Below are 16,945 nucleotides of genomic sequence, written 5' to 3'. Positions count from 1 at the left end.
ATAATAAATACTTCTATCCAAAGTAGCTATTTAAAACTTACTTCAACTCACGTTCAACCTTAGTAAATTTAAAAAAATTGAGGGGGTTGATCGCTCGATTATTTGATGGAATAATACATTTTAAAAAGATGAAATAATGACAACCCTAGTTTAATTTCTGTTTCCTCAAAAATGGAGAGTCAAATTGGCCGCATAAATCAAAACGTTCTCACTCCTACTTTCTAAATAAATCACAGAGGATTGAAAACATTTTAGGTCCCTAAAGTATTAATAGATTGTCCAAAGTAATCACTGATTAAATTGATTATCCTTGTCTATTAATCATCATTTATCTTAATTAAAATTAAAAAGAAGAAAAAAACGTCCTTTGAAGCTTTGTTGCCATCTTATGGTAGTTCCGGGACTAAATAAACAACTATTGAGCCACACTCAAATAATACTTGAAAATTGCAACTTTATGTATCACAATAAAGCTTGTATGTTCTAGAAATATTTGTTCAACTTTGAAGAAGAAATTATGAATTTTATAGTATTCAGTCCAGTGCCAGCGCTGACCAAATCGGGGCCTAAGTGAAACGTTACCGTATTTAATCAGGCCGGCTCATTCCCAAGAGCTGCCCGTTTAAAGTCGATTTCGAAGTGCGCTGGACAAGATCCAGCAGGGGGCGCTGTGGTGCAGACACAGAAAATCTGACACAGTGCCAGGAGTGGCTGCAGCATCAGCACCATCAGCTCCTCCTCCTCCTTCTGTCCGCAGCATCTTTCTCCCTCTCTGTTCGCAGCATTTCATCCAGAAAGGGAGCGAATACGAGGCAGCGCACGCTTCTGTTGCCTGTGCGTATAACGGTAAGCCGTGAATAATTTTTTTACATTTAAAGTGGTTTTAATTGATTATTTTGCTGTTGGAAATCTGCGTTCTCTGCCTAAGATAAACAATCATAAATACGGCTATTCCACTTATTTTTTTATACGAGACGGCCAGGGTGGTATTGGTGTTTGTATGAGCAACTTGACTGTAAAGTGGAGCGGTGTACTGTATTATCCGAGGTCAGAGGGCAAAGATCGCACTGCTGTGATTGATGTTGTTAATGATCACGCGTAGATTATCAGAGCTTGAGGTCCAACTCCGCTGATGATCCACTGTACACAGGAATGACACGGGGGGGTATACGGTAGTACTATAAGTGAAATCGCTGACCTTAATGTGGACGTGAAAAGAGCGAGCTTGGTCTGTCGAAATTTAAATTGCGTCCTTAAAAATCCCGTGATATTGACTTAACTCTTTCCAGATGAAGCGTTTTTCAAGTTAGAGGAGCGGGGTCTGAATAATTCAACTCTCTTTTGGGAACACCTTTCTATTTTGGTCCGTGGGTCTCAAACGTCATCCGTGGGGCTTTTGTCCAAACAAGCGGCCGTCTCCTATCCCAAGCAGTTAGTTTTTGCATGAAGTGTTGTTTTCGACCGTTACCGCGGGCGCTGCGGGCATGTGGAGAAGAAGGGGAGGGGTTGGGTCAACGAAAGGTAAGCGCATTGAGGGCATGTCGTCCACAGCTGGCCCTCTCTTGTCCAGATTGAGTGTTGTCTGACGGTCAGGTTGTCCTTGAAGCGCACGCGTGCTCACAGGAGAACACTCAGTTGAATTTTGTGCACTGCAGAAGCACCCTATCCCAACCAGCGCTAAAAACGACACCAAAGAGTGTCGAGGGTTTTGTTTGGATCCCGCATTGAGGGCCTTGCTATTTGCTGAAACCGATGTGTGATTTGACGCCACATCAAAGTCTGGTCGCCTGTGGCCTTGGCTTGCGCTGCCGGGGATGCTGATGCAGGCGTGATTGATTCATTATGTCTGACCTCTGCAACGATCAATTCAACAGATCTCTGCCAGTCAAACCACCAGGGGGTAGGGAGGGGGTGTTTTTAGCAGCTTGCACCATGTATACTATGAGTGCCTGACTTGTCCAGGTGAGATATGTCGTCAGAATGCATGAGTCTCGCGCACTTGAGTGACCTTCAAGGTCATCTTATAGGGCAGAACGGGGGAGGAGGCAAAGGAGGTACAAGAGAAAAAAAAGAGAGACTACAATGAGTGAAGGGGAAAGAATGTAACACACACATATATATATATATATATATATATATATATATATATATATATATATATATATATATGGGTTTTTTTTTTAAACTGGTGCACAAAACGAACTGTTCAAAGAAAAAACCATAAACCCACAACAAATTTTCCCGAACCTGAGACCGACTCGCTGAACCAATATTGTTTTGAATCTGATGGTTAATGGTTTAGAATGTCTGAGACAAAAATTATAAATTTTTCTTACATTTTTTTAGCTCATTCCTTTGTTAGACTAAAAAATAATAATACAAAATTAAACAAAACGATAAATGTAATATAGTGTTAGTCTAGTAAAATTTCAGTTTGCATGTAATATTCTGGCTGACATATTTTTGAATGTCTGCCTTCAGTCTGTTTTTGTCTCTAAGGCACTTTGAATGGAGCACGACACTGTAAATAAATAACTTATTCTTTTTTAAAACGGTCCTAACACTGTTGTAGAAAAAATGTTTTCATTTGGCTGGTTCGATCGTGTTTGTTGTTTTAGTGGCGGCACTTTTGTCACTTGGCTCGAACAAAAAAAACAATGCAAATATATTCAATATTGCTGTGGCTATTCAAATGTGCGACAGCATAATTGGAAACAACAAAAAAGGTTGCAATTATTTCCCTAACCCCTTTGTGGATGATGATAAGACGCAGCGTGTGTTTCCGAGGTCCGCTCCAAACTGCCTTTGTTTGGAAGGTGGCTCACTTGAGCTCCTCCCCTCACTCGCAGAGTGGCAGTGTGCGCGTGCGTCGGCTGAAGCGCGCGCACAAAGCAAAAAGGACCAAGGAGCTAAACGCTAAAATCATTTTTCCTCATATTGCCGCAAGGTATTGACTTGCGCACGTGCATCCCCTGTGGTATTATTTAAAAAAATTACATTTGAACATATTTGCAAGTATGTTAGAACATATTTGCAAATCTGCTTGAACATAATTGTAGGCTGGTACCACATGGTATGGTTTGGCATCCGTACACCCTGTGGCATTATTTACAAATGTGTCTAAACAGACGTGTGTTTAAACATATTTGCAAATCTGTTCTAACGCATTCTTTCCATATTGCCACAGAGTAGCACATGTGCATAGCTAGTGGCATTTACAAATACGTTTGAACCTGTTTGCAATTATGTTTGAACATAACGGCAAATTTGTTCAAACCTACTTGTAGGTTAAATCCTATGTAAACATCTTTTTTTATTTTTTTATTGCCATGCTCCTGGATGTTGACTTGTACATGCATATATGTCCTGGTATTAAGGGAACAATGCATAACTGAAATCATGTAGACTTAATCGTAAAATGGTTAAAAATATGTATGGAAAAATATTACTTGCACATGCATATATGTCATGGTATTATGGGAAAAAAAATGGATAGCTGAAATCATGTAGACTTAATAGTAAAATGGTTAAAAATATGTATGAAAAATGTTAATTTCTTGCAAAGTTTTCAACTGTATAATGTAGGAGAAATGCTTTTAAAAAAATCTTATTTTCTCACTACCCATTATCAAAAAAAAAGAAAGAATCAAAAAGCTAAATTTTTGGCAATTAGCCTACAAGAACATTCAAACATTGCAGAGGTTGTGAGTCCAATTCCGACTGTGGCTTTCCTATGTGGCATTTGCGCGTTTTACAAGAGCTTGCCTGAGGTTTCTCCGGACACTCGGGTTTGGAAACTGAAAATTGCCCTGAGGTGCGTCGGTGAGTGCGAACGGTTGCGTGTGGCCTGCCTTTGGCCGGCAACCAGTTCAGCGTGTATCCCGCATACAACAGCTGGGATAGGCACCACCATCCTGGTGGCGATAAGGGATGACCAAGACGGACGCACTCAAAGCTCTTTTCAAACTCCTTTGAACAAAAGTATTTCATACGTTGAAATTGGTTTGCCTTCACCTTTGCCAGCGCTCCCTCCCCCACACCGTGGTGCCTCATTGCCACTTGCACATTGCAGTTACACCCTTGCACATGACAAGGCTAGAAAGAAAAAAAAATCTATTGCACACTCTTTCTTTCCCTCTGCAGCACCTGTCGTTCAGATTTTTCTACTCGAGTAATAATAGACGTGACTCAGACTTCTTTCTCCTCGCTGTCTGCACATTTCCAGCTTTATGTCTGACTGTTTGCCACGTTTGTGTGGGCAAAGGCTAACTTTGTCGCGGTCCCAAACACAGTCCCACACATTTATGGAATCCCTGCTCTGCATTTGAACGCCTCTTCTCCTTTTCTTTGTCCGCTCTCACAGGCATGCGAGAGTTAATGGTTTTCCTCCAGGGTGGAGGGGCTTCGCTAATAACAATGCAGAGCCACCGTGCAGGAACAGACAACTTCTCCCAATGACACCTCTGCAGGGCTTTAGGTTCGCCTGTACTGTGGTCAGCCGGGCTCAATAAATCCATAAATACAACCCTGACATCAGCTCATGCACTGAGTTATATTTTTGGGGCTTGTGCATTTCTTTCTGTTGTTCGTTATCCTGGCGCCTGTCTCTCCTCACAAGGTGCATTGTAGCATAATCGCTACACTTTGTAAAAGCCACACAAAACAATGGTTGGGGACCCCTTCATCATCATTATCCGCGTGTCCGCAGTTCTTTTTCTTCTTTGTCTCTTCTCGCCGGTCACCAACTGAGTGTGTAGGTGGCGTCTCGACAAGCGCGTTTAACTGCATCCGTCCTTCATGGCTTTACACTTTGCAGGTGTTGATTGTGTTAATAAGTGTGCTATATTTAGGCGCGCATGTAAATGGCAAGGAGTCAAACCTTGAGCAAATAAATCCCTTCAGCGCTCTATGAGTACGTGCTGATGCATCGCCCGCCTGTGCGCAATGTTGGAAATAAATCAGCTTTTATTGCAGATGATCCGATTTTCACTTTCTCCTCATTCATCAAGGTATGAACGCCCACTCTGACCCCAAATCCTGTTAGAGCCTGCCTTGTGATGACAAATGAATTCCCCTGGGGTACAAAAAAGCACCGCGATCTACAGTATGTGAGAGGGAAATGAGAGAGGAAGACAGGGGAGTGGACAGATTACTGTATTGTGCATAGAAATGGAACTGATCCAGTTGGCCACCCTCATTAACTCTGCATTATCATGCCAAAAGATGGAATCGAATGACTTCGCTGTAAAGGTGAAGTTAGATTTAAATGGACAGAATAACCACACGATGAACACAAGAAAAAAAAAACTTTTAACTACGACCGTCGTAAAAGCTTTCTAAAATGCTACGGCAATGTTGAAAGTAAGCGCTTTTCAAATGGGGTAACGTGACGGCACCTCAGGGAGTACATGTGGTTTTAACAGGCTTTCTGAAGGTATTCCGTAAATGTAATTTAATGCTTTTTAATGCTTTGACAATATCACTGGTTTTCTTTTCAAATAAGGAACAGATTAATTGGAACATGACACAACCTGATGCTAAAATGTGTTACAATGTTTCCTTTGCAAAACATTGTATGCCTTTTGGGAAATTTTTCTATAGATGTGCATCATCAATAGTGAAGCAAGTAAATAACATATTGGATAATATTGTTTAATAAATAACATATTGTTAAAAAAAAAGGACTTGAATTTCCATGGGATAAAATGATTACTTTTACTATGCTGAAACATTATAAACGCCACATCAAAGATGCAGCTCATTTTTATTCTCATACTCTGTCACTCAGTAAAGATAAATCAATGGAACACTCTGCCATTTGATAATAACAAACGCCTACAGCTGCTGACCAAACGCTGGTTCACTACCTAAATAGCACTAGAAGATAATGTCAGCCATGAACTGACCGTTTTTTTCCTCATATCATCTCTATGCTCAGTCATCCACCTGGCTGGAGGCAGTGATTTCTTGATGCCGTGGTAGTGGAATACTAGGTAACGATGAAAAGCCCATTAGGACATGATGGAGTCTTCTGCCATGCGTTTCGCTCTGCATATTTCATGTCAACTCTGGTATATATTGTTGTTCTCTTTGCACACTTCTCTGCAATCAATAATTACTATTCGGGAGTTTTAAAATAGTCAGATTTGTTGAAAGCTTTCCCTTTTGATTTCTCACTTGCATGCCATAGCTTTTTTGAAAACCACAGGTACCTTTTCATGATTTTATAGTGTCATCTTCAAGCTTATCAGTCTGCTGTTCAGCCGAAGTAAAAGAGAAGAATGGAGGAGAACGGCTGCGTGATTAAGCCCAGCTTATTCCTCAATGGATGTTCCGACTAAGCTGGATCCAACTGGTGGATACAAAGAACACGAAAGAAAGTCAATGCGTATAAGGAGGGAATTTCCCTATTTGATGACAAGACAAGCTTATTTTGTTGCGCGGAATACTATTGGATTGAATGGGCTGGCATGCTGTCACTGAAACACACGTTTCACACATATCATCGAGCCATGGGAAATGGTCTAAAAATACGCATGATGAAAAGGGCGTCATTAGACATTAATTACAACAGGCAAATACTTTATACTGTATGTGCAGTCGACGAGGAGAGGTTGTTCATGACGGGGGATAACCGCGACATTGCATTTTTATGTAAGTGCAGCTCTAAATCTAATTATGTCATGTGCGACCACTCCGCAGCCATAAATTATGGTTATGCTCATGTCAAAGCCGCTTCCCTCTTTTGCCTCTTCCTCACTCTCCTGGAATTCACACCTTGAGAGTGTCGATGAGATGCGACAGGAGTGTGAGTGTGTGCGCGCGAAGCGGAGCGGGGTTCCCCCCTGGGACTAGACTGTGGAGAACCTGTCTGCTCTCCGGTGGGGGGAGGAGAACAATAAAGCAAAGTGCCAAAGACAAATGGCTTCTGTAATATCCACATGTGCTATTGGACCCGCAACAAAAGCGGTGAGAGGCATGCAGCCGTGTGTCCGCGTGTGTCCGTGTGTGTGCGTGGATGCTTCCATGCATATTTGTGTGAGCATGTGCAGGTAGCGGCTGGCTTTGTGCAAAAATTGGCTTCTCTTAGCTGCATCTTACATGAATCACAATCACGGTTTAAACGTTAGAGGCCCTCTGGTAACAAGGTATGACAAAAATAATACGCACTCATAATCTGTTCCCTCGATTCACTCGATTTGCACCCTCTATTTAGTAATATGCACCCTCAATTTAGCTACCTGTACCATCAATTGAACTATCTGTGCCCTCAATTTAGAAATCTGTACCCTCAATTTAGAAATCTGTACCCTCAATTTAGTTATCTGTACCCTTAATTTGTGCCCTTAGAAATTTGTACCCTTAGTCTAGTTTAGGTTCAGTATACACTTAATTTAGCAATTCAAATTACAAATGTGTACCCCTAATTTTATCATCTATTGCTCAAATTAATCATTTGTACCCCGTTTTGGAATCTATTCCCTCCATTGACTGTTCTGAACCCTCAGTTTAATAATGCACATTTAGTAATCTCTACCCTCAATTTAGTATTCTATCTATCTGTACCCTTAATTTACTCAAATCAATTTAGTACTGTATTCTCCGAATTTCACAAAGATGACTAGCGAAAATAGACGGAAACATGATGTGCAATTGCTTATCTTTAATTAAATTACCGGAAATCGCTACCATTCTAAATGACGGCTATAAAAAGAACTTGGCTCAGACAGCACAACATAATACAGCGTGTTGTCCTGTCAGTGCGAGCTATTATGTGCTCATTAGCAGTCTATAAGGGACGTTACCTCCATTAATTCCATCGCTCTACCCTTGTGATCCGCTCAACAACTAACAGAACTCTATATGTCTTCCTATAGATGAAATATTAACGTCCATTAGTAGCTGTAGCCATTTCCCCCGGAACGTGGATTCCTGCTTTAATTTAAAGATAAGGCCTTCACTTATTTATTCTTGGACCTGTGCAGTGTGTTTGTATAACGTTGTGAGTCACGATTGATGCATAACAGAATGTACAGCATGCGAGAGCTGCCACTTTAAAAGCATCCCGCTAACCTTCAGAAGTAACCCTTTCATTCTAGAGCTGACCTTTCTCACTCACCAAAGACCAGACGTGGATTCTGTTGCTCTCATGGATGTTATTGCCATGACAACAGAAAGCAGGACTGCTCTTTTTGGTATCCGACGTTTTTCCCAGTGGATTTCAGATGTCATGCACAGCAAAGTATGGTTTTCTTACAAATGCTCCTACCTTGGTCGCCTCAAACAAGAATGTGCAATCTGTCCTTTTTTAGTATTCCGCACCAAACACGTGTGCCCTCTCTCACATATCCCTCACATGTCCCTCTGTTCCCCTGGCTTTTCAAATCATTTCTGTGTATGCTCTTTTAATTAGCTGATCATTTCTTTGTGTTCAGCAATTGGGAGTTAATATTAGCATTGCAGCAGACTACAGCAGAGACCCTGCTGATAACATTTACAATTTGTTTGTATGCTAGTCTCCAAACATGATTTTGACTTTGCAGCGGTTTGTGTTCCGAATCCAACACAAAGTTGGAATAATTCAGAAATTTGTGTTAGCAAAACAGTGCTGCGAAAAATAAAATACCTACAGGGACGTTATGCAAGCCACTGCCACTTAGCACGATACGTTTGTATTTTTTGTTGCAAAGCAAGCAAGGTATTCATTGTTGAACAGGAGCGAGTCGTGGTAGAATCAGCCATATGGCGTGCTTGAGGAGAGTGTTTACCCCCTGTCGAGATCAGGCCAACAATATGGATTTATCTGTACTGAGCTGCTAATTTGCTTCTGCTTCTCAACACGAGCATATTTATGCTTTGAGATGCAACCAACAACTTAGCAAAATGTTTTCTTGGATGTGACTTGCCCTGATACTTCAAAAATTATGTTTAGAAATGTCCTTTTAAACGATTCTTCAAATGAAGAGCGCTCGCCTTATAGTTCCCTTTGTTTTGTTGTGTTTTTCAGATTGTCCTCAACGCAGAGCAATGCTCAAAGAGAATTCAAGATGAGCGGTGAGCCGATGTAAAAAAAAATAAACGAAAGAGCGAGAATTTATGAAACTATTATTGGAGAACGGCATCACATGGCAAAGAACGCTGAACAAAATAGAGAGAAACAACAGAGCGGTTTCTAATTCAATCAATGGCCTCAGCCTCCAGAATTTCCTTCGGGATTATTAAGGTATCTGCCTGGTACCTCTGAGCAGTCAAAAGAAAGGGTCCAAAATGAGCACCCCAACTAGTTTCAAGGGACACGAGGTTGTTGACAGAGTGGAAAAGATCACAAACAAAAATCCGATCCAATTAGCTCACAATGGCGATGACAATGCAAATCAATTCGCCTTCACAAGTGATCAAGGAGGATTGTTAGAGGACACAGGGTGTAATCCGACCTCGCTCCCACCTCTCGTATCACAACGCGAATCCCACAACAAGACTATCATCTGGGGCTCAGAGCAGCAATGTTCAGAGCCCGGACTCAGAGAGATTGAACTTGTGGAGTGTCCGGACATACGTACGTTCTTGAAAATCCCAAACCAAGATGACGACGACGACGAAGATGGGGGAAGCACGGGGGAAGGTAAAGATGAGGGTCCGATGTCAATATCCTCCAGTTCCACTGCCAGCTCCAATTCGACTGGGGTGAGGAGGAATGACAACGACAGCAACAAAGTGGAGAGCCGAATTCAGAGGGTCAAGGACGAATGGAGAAAGTATACTCGTCATAGTACAGAGCAAGACACTTGCGTGGCAAGCTTAGAGGACCCCAGCACAGGTAGAGGCGGGCTCAAGCAGTCCAAGTCTGAAACAAATGTCTTTGTCTCCAATCTATCCACAACGAATCTCAGTGGAAGTCTGTCCAGCACACTGGATTCTAGGAGAGAGACTTTCATCTGTCTGCCTAGCATGAAGACCAACATTTGTTATGCCAACAACACTACCTCAGCTCAAGCTGTAAGGAGGCCAGCCCAAGTGGATAACAACCCACCAACATTGTGTTATCGGGAAAAACGTGATCAGAGCCAGGATGCGGGAAGCCGGTGCAGAAATGGATCATCCTCTGATGGTGGTCTGGGCCAAAGAAGAAGTGGATTTGAGGAAAAGGTCCTACCGCAGAGGCGACAACAGCTTGTCAGACCTCTTTGTCAGTCAGAAACGGTTCGAGCTCAGAACCTAGTAGAGCTCGCCGCTCAGGGCGATGAATTTGGGCAAACAGCTTCCGACAATACCGCAACAGTTTCACCGAGTCACACTCACGACGGGTCAAACAAAAGGCTTACGAGATCGTCTTTACGTGAACCGTCAGACTTTTCGCATCTGTACAACACATATGGAGTCTTCCAATCCAAACAGGCCAACCAGGCTGCAAAAAAGGATGTTTCGTTCATGGAAAGGCAGCAAGGTTCAATTGTAAAGTCCTCAAACATCTCCAAATCTTCCACCATGGAGAAGCGACCCCAGACTCAGTTCACCTACAGAAGAAATTGCTCCAGTCCCAAAAGGACATTTACACCTCCCCACTCCCCTCTCAGGACACCCCAGGGTTCACCTAACAGGCAAGCCTCAATGTACCTCATCTCGAAGGATGCGCGTAGAGTTCAACACAGCCCAGATGGAAAGACACCAGTTCAGGGCCTTGACAGCTCTTGCATAAGAGCACCGGTTAAAACCAACATAAATCCCACCGCAATCCCCAAAGCTACACCAAACAGCCAGCAAAGCACCCCCAGCTCAAACCCCAAAGACAGCTCTCCTTCACCAAAACTCAAACCTAAAGGAGTCCGTCCAAAAATCATCACTTATATTCGTAAAAATCCTCAGCTCAAGCCTCAGGCTGCTGATGGACCTTATCAGGTATCTTCTTTACCAGCAAGGTTGTCCACGTACACCAGTGGTGCAGGTTCAACACCTAGCTCCTTCAAAGACACTCCTAAAGGCCCCTTCAAACCTGAAAAGGAAGCCAAAGGGGCACCAGTAATCAGTGCCTCCAACTTGCTTTATGACAAGTACCACAAAGACACGCAAACAAACATCTTCCCATCAGGATTGTTGAGTAGGAGTATCCGAGCTCCGGGACAAACCAACGCCGTCCCTCCAATTCATACCCACGGCTACGCTGTGCCCTCAAAACTGGCCGGCAAAACAGAGGACTTCTACGGAGCACATTCAGAGGTAGGTCTTCTCAATGTTGTACAAAATTTTTGCTTAGGGGAGGAAGCTTTGATATTTTCCATCTGGTGGTATCATAAATTTAAAACATCCCTCCGTCGTTTTCAGGGCGGGAGACCGGCCAGTTTGAGAGAGAGTTCTCCAGAGGACCCGCTGCGGCTTCGGACAGCTGCTCAGACTGGAGGAAGCGGGAGTCTCTTGCGCTCTGGCAGAGGTCTGCGTTTAGGCCTGGGAGCTGTGACCAGGACGGCTTCAGGTCCGGTCAAAGGCAAAGGACCCAGTCAGAGTCAGAAGCCGGCAATCGGCCAACCAAGCCAACAAGCCTGCCCAGCGGCCAGCCAGAAGAGCCACAATACCACAGGTGACAAAAAAAAAAAAAATGAGCCCAATGTTAATTTATCTTCCAGAATTTTGACACACCAGAAAGATGTAATCTTTCTGCCTCTTTGCAGCAATAAGTAGACGGAGGGCTGCTTTGACAAATTTGGTCTAGGATGAAAGCAACTCATTAAAATGCATTCACTCAAAAGCTGGTTGATCCGTTTGGAGGATTTGAAGATGCGCGCAGCTCTCAGAGCGAAAATGTCCTGCTCCAAGAAGCTGCGTCTATGAAAGGAAATTAATAAATAACCATCCGTTTTCACTTCCCCTCCTTGAGTTTCATTTCCAGTTCAGACAATTCGCTTTCCACCTCTGGCACCAGCAGTCCGAATCTAGAAATTTGCTCAGCATCTCACCTACTGATGGGTTGAAATTCCATTTCTTACCTTCATGCATATTTAAAGTTCTTTCGCCCTCCGTCTAATAACATGAAAATCAAGCTGGAACCACCGCTTGTAGTGCAAGACACATCTACAGATATAGAAATGTATATCATAGCTACATGCAGATTTTATTAGCATAATGCTATCATGTCTCCTAATATTATGATAATCTCTGATTATTCATGCTTTTTGGCCTGGTGGGGCCTGCAAGCTTTGAAGAGAAAGCCAATTAACTCTTAATTAATGTCACTCTCTTCCCGCTGCATTCATCTCACCCCCTGCTGCTGCCAGTCCTACAAACACCGCATGCAATCTAACATTTTGTACAGCATTAGCTCTCGTTGACATATTACCAGACAAGTGTCCTCATTTCCTCTTTTGATTCATGTGGAGGGAAAAAAAGGTTTTCAACCAGGAGCAGGAGAAGCGGGATCTGTGCTGTTCGGGTGTAAGTGGATGTTTGTCAGAATCTAGTCTGTCAATACACACTTGAAGGGGGGAACCAGAAACAGGGATGGGAGAGAAATTGGGACATTTATCTTTAATGATCCCGACTTGCGCACTGGAGAGCACTGAGTTCCAATCTAATGCGCTGAGCGATGGGCTCAAAGGCAAGTAGCAGCAATGAGAGCACCTTCATTCCCCACTTTTACTTTCTAATAGATACAAAAAGCTTACATTTTTTTCGTCTTTTTTTTTTTTAATTCATGGGTTGCTGTAGCACCCAGTAGAGTTGTGGCAAAATGAGGACTTCCTGCCTTATCTCCACAGCCAGCAGGGGATAATGTTTTACCCTGTTACTCGAGAGTGTGTGTTCATGTGAGTGTATGCATGTTTGTGTCTGCTATGGAAAAAACAGACATTTAGCCTCTCGTGCAACAATAACAGATTTTTTTTTTTGCTTGTATAGCGTAATTTCTTGATTGATTTAGCTTGACCGGAGGATTTATTGTCCAAAGAAGCTAAGCTACAAATTGTTTTACGCATTTGAAACCCTGCGACAATGATGGCATTTAAAGTCCGAGGCTCTAGTTCAGGCTGCAAGAACGGCCACACAAAGAGAAAAGCATATGTTGTCATTCTTAAAATTGTCTATTAAGCAGAGTAACATGAAGAAGCCTGCAGGGAGCAAAATCAGCACCGAATGATTCCATTGGAAAAAAAAAAATCATAGCTATGCACTATTTACGCTTCTGAAACACACTGCTGAATAATGCCTATTTTCTGCTAGACATCAAGTATGGTTTGATATAAAAAAAATACTTGTACAGGTATCAAAAGGATGGCTTGAGATACATACCAGTCCGAAACCCTTTTTTTTTTCCTGTGTTATTCTAGCCGACGACGAGGTTTTCACTCATCATGCTCCCGAGGCCAACGTTTCAGCACCGGCGCAGGCCGTGACCTCACGGTCCCAGCTTCCCAAAGCCAGCCAGTCCGGCCTTCGCGCCCCCGGCTTCAGCTCCGCCCGTCTCCCTGTTGGCCGCCTGGCGGCGTTCGGCTTCGTCAGGAGTTCCAGCGTTTCCTCCGCGCACTCCGCCGACAGCGCGCAGAGTGACCCGAGCAGGACGGCTCACCGTGAGTCTCAACATTTCGTATCTTAATTTTCAAATCATTTCCATAAAATATTCCCTGATTGAGGTGAAGCACATGGATTTACTAAAAAAATAAATAAATAACTGCCCTACCAGCTTTATCACTACACGAGAGTGTCATTATCATCGCCATCTTGTTTTCATTACCCCCTTTTATGCCTCATTTGCATAAACACTCCCCATCCACATTCATTATGTTGTATTTACAGCCAAAGATGCCTTCTTCTTAACATCTTTTAACACCGCGTTCATGAAGGCTTAGCATCTGGGGTATTAGACTTTTGAGCAACTGATTTTCTCTTACTCTGCTTACTGAATGTATTAAAAGCAAGATGAAACGTGATACAACCCAAACAGCGAGTTTCATAAAAATGGTTTTGTTTTAAATGATGATGAAGACGCGTTCTTTTTTTACAGAGCAATTACTCAGCTGGAGTCAGAGATCGTTAGCCAAAATAACTGCCTACTCATGTTTTATGCCGTTGCGTGAAAAGCGCAGAGCCATAACATTTACAGTAGTTGGAATTTACGCCGCTCTGGTTAGTTGGCTGAATTTGTAAAAACCGCATGCCTTTTTAATGTGACCTACATAGCTTGCTGTTTCTCTCCCAGTTACAGCTGACGTAAGCTTCTCAGCTCTGGCGGACGTCACGTTACGTAATCCCTCTTCTCCCTTGTTTCCCTTGAGCACTTGTTTCATCTCTCCTGTTGCCCTCTTATTGGTTGATCATGAGTGCGAGCTGTGTGCCAGTGTGTGGGAGGCCCTTTCTTAAAACCCATTAGGAAAAGAGGGGGAAGAATTGTGCATCCCCAGAAGAGAAAAAAAATCATATTCATATTATTATCAATATTAAATGACTTGCACAGACAGGCAGGAACTGTCACACATACTTCAGGGTCTACTGACCATCCTTAACTCATTCCCTGCAGGCCATTTTGACCACAAGACTTTTGAACACCCCACAAAATTGTTCAAAAGTGCCTGCACAGTTCAATTTTTAATATTTGGCTCTGTATTTTGGGGCCAAACATTTTTTTGGGCTATAAAGCTTTTTCAGTACTGACGTACCCCAGGTGAAATATTTTTCTTTAGGTATGTATCGCCCAATCGGCGCAAAGCATGCGAGCGACCAAACACCGTGACCAAAGGTTTCCAGACATTCACCTGTCCAGCTCCTCTCACAAGTCAACCCCGAGTGGTACTCGTCTCCATTTGAGAACCACTTCTCTATGCAAAATGGAATCTGGTGACCATCTGATCATTAAATGGAAATAACCACCTTATTTCAAAGCAAAATCAAAAGACATTTGACAAAAATCTGGAAATTGCTTTGTGCAGATTTGAATTTTAGATATTGTCTCTTCTGTCTATAAATAATTGCACAGTAAAATCGGCATGTAGCCCGGGGCAGTACAGGAAATAATGAGCTTCTGAGTGACTGCGCAAGATGGCAACAAGACGATTAGAAGGAGAACATTGCACTAGTCATCACGGTTTCTAACTACCAGGGGCAACTTTCGACACCGTTTACATGTGTGCGCGTGTGTTTGCAGTACCTTATTTTCCTCATCACGCGGGGATGGTTTTCCCTTCCGGCACACTTCCAAATCCGATCAAAGAGCTGTCAGATTGACAGATGAGTTTTCGCACATCCTCCCAGTGTTCGTCAGGGGAGACGTTCCAACCCAGAACCTCTTTCTGAAACAAAGAGAATAGAACCCGGGCTCGGTTGCTCATTCTCGCCATTGATCCGTGTAAAAACAGGCTCCATTTGAGCTGGGGATGATCCAGAAAGGAGCAATCGTTATGGGATAGCGCGAACGGAGGGAAGCCAAGCCCCAGTAATGTAGGTTAGAGGAAGATCCCCAGAGTTTCAGCTGATCAACTTGTTGTGATCAATGAGCGGCAACGCTGGGATATTTTACACTAAATTCTTTTAGAATTATTCGCCTTAGGGACATTAGAGGTCAAAGGATTGGGGATCAGGCAATATAACATTGCTTGAAAAGAGCGAAAAAATGCAAAACATCATATATCCTCATCTATTATCATATAGTAGTTGAGCTGAGTGATAAAAGAGGAAAGGAGTTTGTGCTAAAGTATTTGTATTTATGTGAAAAGACTGTGCATTGATGACTCGCAACGTGTGTGAATTGAACACTTTGTAAGGACAGTGCTGCGTATCACAACTAATTTAATATGCCCCCATAAAGATATAAAAGGCCTCATGCTGGGATAGTTTTGGTATAAAAGCAGATCATTTTAATTGACTTTTTTTCTCGCTTCAATACATTACCAAGATATCCGATCGGGACTCGGATGATTACAAAATGATCGGGCCATCCCTTGTTCATCTGAATATTGACATATTTCTATTACATTTTCGACCTATTGGCCATTTTGAAAACACAATTTCTCGTAGAGATGTCAAAGTTAAAGTGTTACCCTCGCAGATCGATTTGAATCTTTTAAAGCGTTAAAAAAAACCTTAACACTGTTAACTCTGTGAAGGCCGATATATTTTGATGGCTCGGTCGATTGGCAACAATCACATTCATCGCGTTGTTTTGGCAAGCCGTACGAGATCATCGCAGCTGTCACAAAATCGTTTAGTCGGACGTGCGGAACGCTCGGCTTTGGGCCCCTCGAGCGCCAGAAACTGCCGCGTCGAACGTGCAATATAGATCGCCGACAGGAAAAGCGATCGAATGCGGTTCACAAATGGCGTTTGCTTGTCAAGTTGCTTGTACATGTAAGTATTAAATTCTTTCAAATGTATATGCAGAACATTGATTAGCTATTAACGTAATCCTGTCGCCATCCGAGTGCTGACATCCCCAAGGTGTTTGAGTGCGTATGAGAGCGATGCATCCGTGCATGCCAAGTACACTGGGAATGTGCCGTTAATTCCGCGTGATTGACAGCTTCTGTTACACAGCTGGAGAAGGGGGGCGGGGTGGGGGCAATCCATGCGGAGTCATGATGGAAATTCAATAGTCAAAACAAACACGGCATCATCGCTGAAGACAGTCTCCACTCTGGCCGATCATAAAATTACGATGAAGTAGGTCTACGAGAGAGGAAGTGTGCGAGAGGAAAATGAGAGCAGCGTGGAGAGGCTGGCGCCGGGCGGAGAGTGGATGTTGCACCCCAGATGCCGTGGCTCTCAGCTCAGATCTGGTGTGTGACTCATGCTAGCTCGCTGTGACCAGATGGTTACCGTAGCGCATGTGTGCATACCGTATATTGATACGCACAAACACAGTCACTCACACAGATACACACTGGACAAGAAGCAAATGAGATGGCCAATTAGATATGGATGCCGCTTGGCAGCAAAAGGAAGAAAAACTATCATGGCAGCCGTGACGGCG

General features: G+C 43.0%; 1 protein-coding gene across 2 annotated transcripts in view; it reads left to right on the top strand.

Annotated features, from left to right (window-relative positions):
* Positions 1-762: 762 nt before the first annotated feature.
* The window catches only part of mtus2a (microtubule associated tumor suppressor candidate 2a), a 29,906-nt gene continuing 13,723 nt past the window's right edge, over positions 763-16,945 (top strand). For both annotated transcript variants that reach the window (XM_088440569.1, XM_088440568.1), the window contains exons 1-4: positions 763-846; positions 9,008-11,214; positions 11,320-11,572; positions 13,314-13,553. In XM_088440569.1, coding sequence (XP_088296695.1) covers positions 9,268-11,214; positions 11,320-11,572; positions 13,314-13,553 — 2,440 coding nt within the window. In that variant the 5' untranslated portion in view covers positions 763-846; positions 9,008-9,267. The remainder of the gene's footprint in view (positions 847-9,007; positions 11,215-11,319; positions 11,573-13,313; positions 13,554-16,945) is intronic.

Source organism: Hippichthys cyanospilos, chromosome 18 (assembly GCF_059441005.1).
Source record: "Hippichthys cyanospilos isolate Australia breed blue-spotted pipefish chromosome 18, RoL_Hcya_1.0, whole genome shotgun sequence".
In the NCBI taxonomy this organism is placed as follows: Eukaryota; Metazoa; Chordata; class Actinopteri; order Syngnathiformes; family Syngnathidae; genus Hippichthys; species Hippichthys cyanospilos.
This window is presented reverse-complemented; position numbering and strand designations above follow the sequence as displayed.